The 9,420-nt window shown below is 39.4% G+C and overlaps 1 protein-coding gene across 1 annotated transcript in view; it reads left to right on the top strand.

Moving 5' to 3' along the window:
* Positions 1-291: 291 nt before the first annotated feature.
* Positions 292-9,420, top strand: part of LOC126100690 (rhomboid-related protein 2-like) — a 62,083-nt gene continuing 52,954 nt past the window's right edge. The window contains exons 1-4 of the mRNA XM_049911306.1: positions 292-530; positions 676-750; positions 836-1,024; positions 6,245-6,424. Coding sequence (XP_049767263.1) covers positions 685-750; positions 836-1,024; positions 6,245-6,424 — 435 coding nt within the window. The 5' untranslated portion in view covers positions 292-530; positions 676-684. The remainder of the gene's footprint in view (positions 531-675; positions 751-835; positions 1,025-6,244; positions 6,425-9,420) is intronic.

The raw sequence follows: 9,420 nt of genomic DNA, 5'->3' as shown, positions 1-9,420 counted from the left end.
AAAAAGCGTGTAAGGCAAGTTTTACTGCGTGCAAGACTACCTACTAAAAGAAAAACCTACACACGCAAACAAAGGTGATACCCGGTACGGTGGCTGTTGGGAGCGACCGTAAAGGCATTTCCCATTAGCAGTCGCTCCCTTCAACCACTGCGCCGGCCACCGAGTGTCTGCTTTGCGACATACAGTTCTCAAATCCTTGATTTCAAATAGGACGCGTGCGCAGCGCTGTCTGTAGGCGTATGTCAGTTTGTTTACTCAGCTGTTGGCGTCCTATACAGTGAAGAGAAGACTGAGAGTGAATGAAGAAGTGAGTCATCGGCTGAGTTGCGGTATTTCAGGGAATCGTGGCTACATTTTGTGACTGAGTAACGTGTAGTGGTCGCAGTAGTCAGTCATTATTTTCTTGGCTTTCAAGAGCACTCAGGCCTACAGAGTAAGCGAATAATTTATCGTGCTTTGTTTCCTCCAAACGAAGGACTTTAAAGTACGGGACTCGAACGATTCGCCAAAGCATCATACTTCTTGTGCAGGTGAGTGGCAACAATCTCTCGTTACTGTCGGTTATCTCGAGATATACCGAAATACTTCGTACATCTGCAGTGCAGAGCTAGTGTCAACAAAACAGGTAGCTTACACGGTAGCTTTCAGAAATAATGGGTACATTTTCTCTTTCAGTAAACTGAAATGGCAACTCTGCAAGGACCTGAACTTAGACAGCATCCAGAACAGACAGTAGTTCCACTGTACCCGGTAAATATCCTTGTTAGTGTATTCATGAGACGGCTTACTGCCGACGACTCACAAAAAAATGCTCACGCCCACCTTTCATTTCCAGCACTGGCGGGCAGTCTTCAACAAGTACGATCTGGATAACGATGGACGAATATCATTTTCAGAACTCAAGAATATCATCAATAGTGAATCATACGAGAAAGATATACCAGACTCTGCAGTCAGGGAAATCATGAGACGAGCGGATCAGGACCAGAGTGGATATCTGGAATGGAATGAATTTGAGAAGCTGGTAAAACTGCTTACATTTGTTTCATATTGTGTTGTGTGTACGAACGTGACTTTCTGTGGCAATTTAATTGACTAGAATTGAAAGATGAAAACTCGAAATTATTAAGTAACCGTTGTACAGGTGACAATATATTCAAAAACATTATTCAGGGCATTGGTATATGATGGGTGGTAGGAAGAAATGGAGAAACTTGTGAATGTGTCATTCCTTTCTTTAGTTTATATACAGTTTACTGCTATATATATCTGAGGGAAGGTTTTTGTTTTCATAAAATCAGGGATCTGAATATATTTTATTTTTTTTCACAAAAATGCCTATTTCTCTTAACACCAGACTGTTTTGTGTGGGATGTGCACTATAGTGGTGCTTGTTTACATTCATGTTTTCCTCTTTCTTCATCTGGCTTTTCCAACACTTCTCCAAGCATAGTGCGGCTACAGGGTCTGGCTCTACTCGAGGACATGGTGTTTTCTCATGTCTTCATAGGTATTATTGCAAGAACACGATTTACAGTTCCACTACATAAGAATTGTGAGGACAATAAGTTGTACTACTGCAATATATAGGTAGTAGTAGTAGTGATAATCAGGCGTGATTGTTAATATTAGTTTATTTATTCAAGGATCATTTTACAGTGCTATAGGATCTGTCAGATTAATACAATAAAATTTACAAGTCATATTTAGAGACATATGAATATTCAAACCTAAATCACAATGGCTGGTCACAGCATAAGCCTCTAGCCTTCCGAATCTGAGGTCGATGTCTGAACAAATGCACTACCTCATTTGGTTATGCCTAACATAGATTTTTCATGTTTGTACATATGTGTAAACTGTTTCTTAATGACATAGGAAGTAATTATACACTGTTTGTTTAGTCTCTCCACAATTTTGACTGTACACAACCAACATATTAGCAGATGACTTAATGACCATGCATGCCATTCCTCTCTTAAATTTCAATATCTTCCCCTGCATCTCTGAAAAACTGGCTCATTATCCTTTCATGATGAGTGAGATATTGAACTCGGAAAAATGGCAGGGCATTACTGTAATCACCTAGTGATTGCCTTTTTTTATCTTGTTTTTAATAATCGCAGTTGTAAGCAATCTTTAATTATATTGTATGCAATATTTAAGAGGTACACATTGACTATCAGTACCTTTTAAATAAATGTCTTTTAGTTATCTCTTTCATCTTATTTGGCAAATTATTATAAAATTTTAGTACATTGTAGAAATTGCTGTTTAGAGTTTTTCGTAAGACCTAAATGGCTCTTTGCCCATAAACATGTGTAGAGCTCTTGAGCCCTACTTTCTAATTTGGTAAGACTTTAATTTTAAATGAAGGTTGTTTTGAATAAATGATCTGTAGCACAGCCCAAGGTGTTACATGTGAGTTCATAAAGCCAATGAATTTGTAGACAGTCTGCAGCGGAGTATGCGCTAATATGAAACTTCCTGGCAGATTAAAGCTGTGTGCCAGACTGAGACTCGAACTCGGGACCTCTCTTTCTATCTAAGCAGATTTCCATTCCACAATTATGTGTCCTCAGAAAATTCATATTTTCCCATTGTGTTAAGATACTGCTCAAGTTTTTAACTCCTTTATAAGATAACACAGTCACTGTAGGGATTATATAGCACTGAGAAACAACATTGTTGATAGTATTAATAGTTAAAGCTGTTATTTTCTTAATTACTGCCTCATACAGAGCTCCTGTTAGTGTGGAAAGGCTATGTAATACAACAGTGTTAGCTGTGTGTGCAGCAAGGATATACCTTAGTTAAGGTTGTAGTCCCATACTTTACAGTGGATAGTGACATTTCATCTGTACTCATTACAACCTTTAACTGTACTTGCTCGAACCTTCTGGGTGCTGAACAACTAGTTACATATGTTCTTCTGAACCTGTGAACAACAGAAGGATGAACTGCTTGACCAAGTATTTTTGAGTTCGACCAGTGCCCAATCTACCAGTGGCAGTCTGTAGAAGTTTCTCGGCCATGTGATACCACTGTTATATTAGCGGTTTTGTATGTTGGACCATAACTTGCATTCTTCTCTCAAGCATGTAGTTTTCTGCTATTTACATTGACACAACCAGACTGTGGCTCTGTGAGTTATTGAGAGGAAATAACATTATAATTTAATTTAATGTGCCATTGACAGTGGTGTCATGAGCGGCGGAACACAAATTCAGATAAGAAAAAGGTGGAGAAAAAAATTAGTGGTCCTCTTTATTCAGGTGTCACCTTAGCATTTCCAATAATTGATTTAGGGAAACCACAGAGAACCTAACTCTGAATTATCTGAACAGGATTTGAGCTCCTGAACATCCGTAGTCTTACATGTTGTACCACATCACTCAGCTGACTGTTTTAATAGTGATAGTTAGTGCAAAATTATTGTATTAATAACCTATACATTTAAATCTGTTCTTCACAAGCCGACTACCAGTGTGTGCCACTGTCCCCCCCCCCCCCCCCCCCCTTTCCCCCTTTCCTGGTCCATTCATGAATGTTGCATGTGAAGGACAACTGTGAGATACCTCTGTATGAGCTCAAATTTTTGTTAATTTTCACCTTCTTGTTATTTTTAAGGAGCATGTAGATGGAACTAACATGATGCCTAACTATTCAAGGGACGTATGTTCTCAGAATTTTAACAGTAAACCACATTGTGTTATACGATGTTTCTTTTTGCAGCATATGCCCCTGCCCTTGGTTGAACATCCCCATTACATTTTCAGACTTTCTACATGAACCTGTGATGAAAAGTGCTGCTCGTAATTGGACTGTATCTACCACTCAACTTTTTTGTCAGTTGCTTGTGGTTTCCAAAGTTATTGCTATTTTTGTTTTGTGAATACTAATTTACAGAACTCAGTTTATAAGTGTACTGAATAATCCCTGTGATTTTTCTGCTTTTGGCTTCAATAGTGTTCGCCCGATGGTTCAAAGCAGTATCATATATCTGCAGCTACTACAGATAAATGACACATTGTGATATTTATTTGTAGATATACATAGTGGTGGAGCAGCCTGTATAAACAGGTTTATGTGTAAACTCTACAGTTAGCTATTCTGTACATAATCACTGTAATGTGCATGGCAGCAATAACTTTTTTTGCTAAAAGTCTAGAATAAGGCCAGTGACATACTTACGTGTTTCATGCAGGAATGTTGTGCTTGCCGTGGAGTTTGATGGGAACAGTAAAGGTGTCAGCTGTTCATGTTAACCAGCCAGTGAGAGAGCAGTCAGCAGACAACGTGTATTGAAGTAATACATTTGGAAGAAAGGCTGCAACATTCCTGTAAATGAGGATTGTGAATATAATTGTTCCTTGTTTGATTCACAGCTACTTAAACTGTGCTAATATCTGCAAACCCAGGACAGTGTCACAATCCATGATGTATTCAAAAACACAGTGAAATATTTCTCTGCTCTATGTTGCTACCCAGTCGATCTGCGTGAACACACTGAGTAAGTGGATCAGTGTTTTTTAATTAAATGATGGGAAGAGGTCAGTGGATCAGTGTTTATTAATACATTGAATGTGTGACTGCATTGTGCATAAACATTGATCCACCTGTCTTTTTCCACAATTTAATTAAAAAACATTGACCCACTTACTCAGTGTGCACGTGCAGATCGATTGCATATTCATTTCACCACCACATTTGATACATTTTCGTGTTTCTGGAATTAATCCATGAGACATGGAGCAACGTCAGTCCACTTTATAGCACTTGCTGCAATAATCACAAAATATTTCTCTTGAGACTCACTAGTACACTGAAAAACAGAAAAGACAATGGTTTCAATTTCGGCACTAGAAATATGTTGCCTCTCTTCTTGCCTATCATTGATTATGTCAAAGAATCATCCCATTGGCTACACAAAACTGACACATTGCCAATGTAAGAACAATAGATAAACACAGCAATGACTACCGCTGGCCCTGATCTAGACTTCAGCCAACTCAATTTATCTTATTTGATTTTTTCTTCATTGTAACTACAGATGGGACACAGGTAGAATTATTGAACATATTCCTTTTTGCTTGATACTATTAGTGTAATATCTTCATGGACTATAGGACATGCAGGGCTGTGATATGTTCGCATTCCTTCCTGGAAAGAAGTTTGTATTATTTCCCAAGTTAGTTTTCATAAGAACATTTTTTTTAATGATTTATTAAATTTATTGTATTTATTCACCTGAAGTAGTTAAATAATCATCCTCTGATATTGCTGCCTGTATCACATGCTTAGCTGGGCACTACTTTAGACAACTGTTTTTGACTTGGTTTCACGGTCCCGTTGAGTTTTTTGAAGACAATATTTTTGCTATTTATTATGATTTCCACATTTACAGTTTGAACCTTGTCATTTTCAAGTGGTTAAGGCATTGAAAATAAATGCAACTCTCCCCCAACCTCTCCACATTGGGTCAAAGGTTAGTTGAGGAGTGTGTATGTGTGTTCTTTATTTTATTTCATTTTATTTTTTTTAAAAAGAAAGAAAAAAACCAGTTATCTTCAGGAGGTGAAATTCGTAGTATTACTGACAGATGTCAAAATACAAGAAACTATCCTAGCTGTCAGAGCTGTTAATTTCTTATTCAGGGAAGAAATGAAAGGTCAGGAAAGACTAGAAAGGAAAAACATATCACTTGGCTCCCAGGTTAAGAAAGATAAATGTGCTCAAAACAGTAGTTATTGCATATACTAGTGTCCATAAGGTATGTGGCTTTGGGTAAGAGGGAAACACAGAAAGAGGAAAACAGGTAGTTCTAAACGCTAGCATAGTGTCTTGTGATTTTGTGTATGTGTATTAGCAGTACTAAGAATTTTGCCTCCTCCTTGCCAGCAATTTCATCTTAGAATTCTGTAGTTTTCTCCAGTGAACTCCTCCATTGGTGCAATTAAAATTACTGTGAAGAAAACGCATAAAACGAATATAACAAAATGGGAAAAAAGATGATTTTGCTAATGAAGTATAAATACTAAGAAAACTTTATTCTTATGGTTTACTGTGAGGGGTTATACTATTAGTGAACTTATCTAATTTTGTGTGCTTATTGTGCTGTAATAATTTTAACTTAGATAGATTTCCTGTGCATGCTGTTAGCTTGGCCTTATCTGCAATATAGGTTGAGTTTTCTGGTACCATAAATGTACAATGTTTGCAGCAGCATTATTTTTGTTTATAGGTGCACATGAAAGAGTTTCACAGCCTATTTGGTGCAGCCATTAACAAGTACATACATGCAACAGTGGTGCCACGATCCAGGTTATCTCAGGTGGATCAGGTGGATGGGACAGGGGAGTATGAGGAGCAGTACAGCTGCTGGCCCCCTGCTGTCTGCATGATCATCATCAGCATTGTAGAGGTTTGCAGTAGTATATTTCCAAACTAGAACATGTTATTGAAGAATATTTGCTGACAATGAAAGTGAAGTAATTTGACACAGCATGCACTGTTAGCTTTTCAGCTTTGTGTACGAATATATAGGATGATTAGGAGAGTTGTGAACTGTATGTACCAGACATTATAGATTGCTACTCACCATGTAGTGGAGATGTTGAGTCGCAGACAGGCACAAGAGAAAGACTGCTAAACAAGTGAGCTTGTGGCCAAAAGTCATTCTTCTTCTAAACACACACACACACACACACGCACACACGTGTGTGTGCGCGCGCGTGACCAATGCCTCTGGTTGCTGAGGACAGACTTTGACCAACTGCACAAGATAGCAATCTGGGCAATGCGGGTAAGGAGGAGGTAGAGCGAGGAATAGCGAATAGCACGGTGGGGTGGGGGTTGTAAAATGCTGCTTGTGGGAGCATACAGGGACTTAGTGAGGATAGGGTAGGGCAGTCAGGAGGTTAGATGTTGGATGGGAAGGCGTGGGGAGGGTGAGGAAAGGGAGCAGAAAAGAAGTAAAAAAGTCTGTGGTAGCATTTCTGGACTAGAAGGCTGTGTAGTGCTGGAATGGGAAGGGGATAGGTGGGTGAAGGGCAGAGACTAACAAAGGTTGAGGTCAGGGTGGTTACGGGAACACAAGATATATTGCAGGGAGAGTTACCACCTGTACAATTCAGAAAAGCTGGTGTTGGTAGGAAGAATCCAGATGTTGCAGGCTGTGAAGGAGTCATTGAAGTGGAAAACATTGTATTGGGCAACGTCCTTAGCAACTGGGTGGTCCCGCTATCTCTTGGCCACAGTTTGTTGGTGGTCATTCATGTGGACAGTCCACGCCCGGTATCTGAGTGGTCAGCACGACAGAATGTCAATTGTAAGGGCCCGGGTTCGATTCCCGGCTGGGTCGGAGATTTTCTCCGCTCAGGGACTGGGTGTTGTGTTGTCCTAATCATCGTCATTTCATCCCCATCGATGCGCAAGTCGCCGAAGTGGCGACAAATCGAAAGACTTGTTCCAGGCGAGCGGTCTACCCAACGGGAGGCCCTCGTCACATGCCATTATTATTATTATTATTATTATTATTATTATTATTATTATTATTATTATTATTATTATTATGTGGACAGGTTGACTGTTAGATGTCATGCCCACATAGAATGCAGCACAATGACTGTAGTATAGTTTGTAGATCATAAGACTGCTTTCACAGGTGACGGGATAGGTGATGTGATGATGTTTGTGACTAGATTGGAGTAGGTGGTGGTGAAGGGAGGATGTATGGGACAGGTCTTTCATCTACGTCTTTTACAGGGATATGAACCGTGAGGCAGGGGGATTGGAAGCAAGGATTGAGTAGGTACAGACGAGAATCATAATATTACTTGCAGACAAAGGCTCCACCACTGCAGTTTTGAAGACAGGGATTACAGCTGTCAGATATGTCCACCTACAAACTACGCCATAGTGACCCCATTCCAGGAATCCAACAAGATGTCCTGTCTCTTCTCAAATCATTGGGCCCAGCTCAGAATCTGTCCCTTAGCCTGACTGTCTCCTCACCTGTAACACTCTCCGCACTCCTATCTTCTACATTGTTCCTAAATTCCATAAACCCAGCCACCCAGTATATCCTGTTGTGGGTTGTTACTGGCCCCCGCAGTGAGAATCTCTGCTTTCATAGACCACCGCCTTCAGGCTTTTCTTTTGCTTTACTACTTGGTGCCCCACTTCTCTTTATACCAATTTCCCTGATGCCCATGGCCTTGTTGCTATTGAACACTACCTTTCCCAATATCTGATGGATTCTGAGCCTACAACTTCCTTCCTGGTCACCATGACCAACTATGTCCTCACTAAAATGCCACTCTTTTATGTGTGAGAAGAGGGAAGTATTTTTAAATACCACTGACGCTGAGTGTGAATAAAATATACAGTTCTTAGTTCTATCTACATTGGACAGTGGTAATAGTAAATTCTCCATCACACCATTGGAGCAACTTAATAGTTTGAGCCTCCACCATTCACAAGTATGAACTTGAGTGAAAACTAGAAAATTTCAAGCACAGTTAATAAAACTTCACATAATACAGTAAAACTTCATTTATATGTTTTTCTCACTTATACTTTTTTTTTCTTCCTCTTTCATGTCCCGGCAAAATACCCACACTGTGCACAAGTTATAATGCAGTATTTCAGAGTGGGTTGCCAGGAAGTGGATTGGTAAGGCTGATATTAGACTATAATAAAATTTGTTAGTGTAATAAGGAATTCTGTCAAAGTTAGGTATTGGTCAATTTTTTTTGATCAAATCTAGCACCTCGCCTTAGACTTGTTCAAAGGAAGCGTTCATCTTATGTTTACTGCATGGAGAAATCAACCGCTTGGAGTGCTAGCACTGCTGCAGCTGTCTGACACATAATGTTCATCAATATGACTCCCAGATTTACATGATGCATCGCATATATAATGAAATTGATAGAAATATTCGAGGCAGATGAAGCACTGTGTAGCTTACAACATCCCAAATACAAAAACAGAATTTACTTTCCATTTATTTCATGTTGTGCTACCGGAGCCAAAGAACACTTCAAGAAATTATTAATGAATTTGTTTCTTGTGGTAGGCTACCTTGCAGCGTCATGGCACAGTGTTTCAGACAAACCATTTGGACCTGTTTCCGAAAAGCTGGATTTGGAAATGAAGTCCATGATCATGGTGGAAATGATCATACTGATGATATTTCACCTAATGATGATGAATGGAATCAACTTGAAGAGCAGGCATCATTTGAGGGTTACGTGAATGTTGATAAAAATCTCGTCATTACAGAACTCTTGACTATCGCTGAGATAGTTCAATGTGCATTGTGATGCATGGACGAGGAAGAAACTGACATTGAGGATGATACAGAAGAGCCTCATAATTCCTCCATGGTGTTTAACGATGGAGTAAATGCAATAGAAA

This window comes from Schistocerca cancellata, chromosome 9 (genome assembly GCF_023864275.1).
Source record: "Schistocerca cancellata isolate TAMUIC-IGC-003103 chromosome 9, iqSchCanc2.1, whole genome shotgun sequence".
NCBI lineage: Eukaryota > Metazoa > Arthropoda > Insecta > Orthoptera > Acrididae > Schistocerca > Schistocerca cancellata.
The sequence above is the reverse complement of the archived record's forward strand: the minus strand, read 5'-3'. Positions and strand labels throughout refer to the sequence as shown.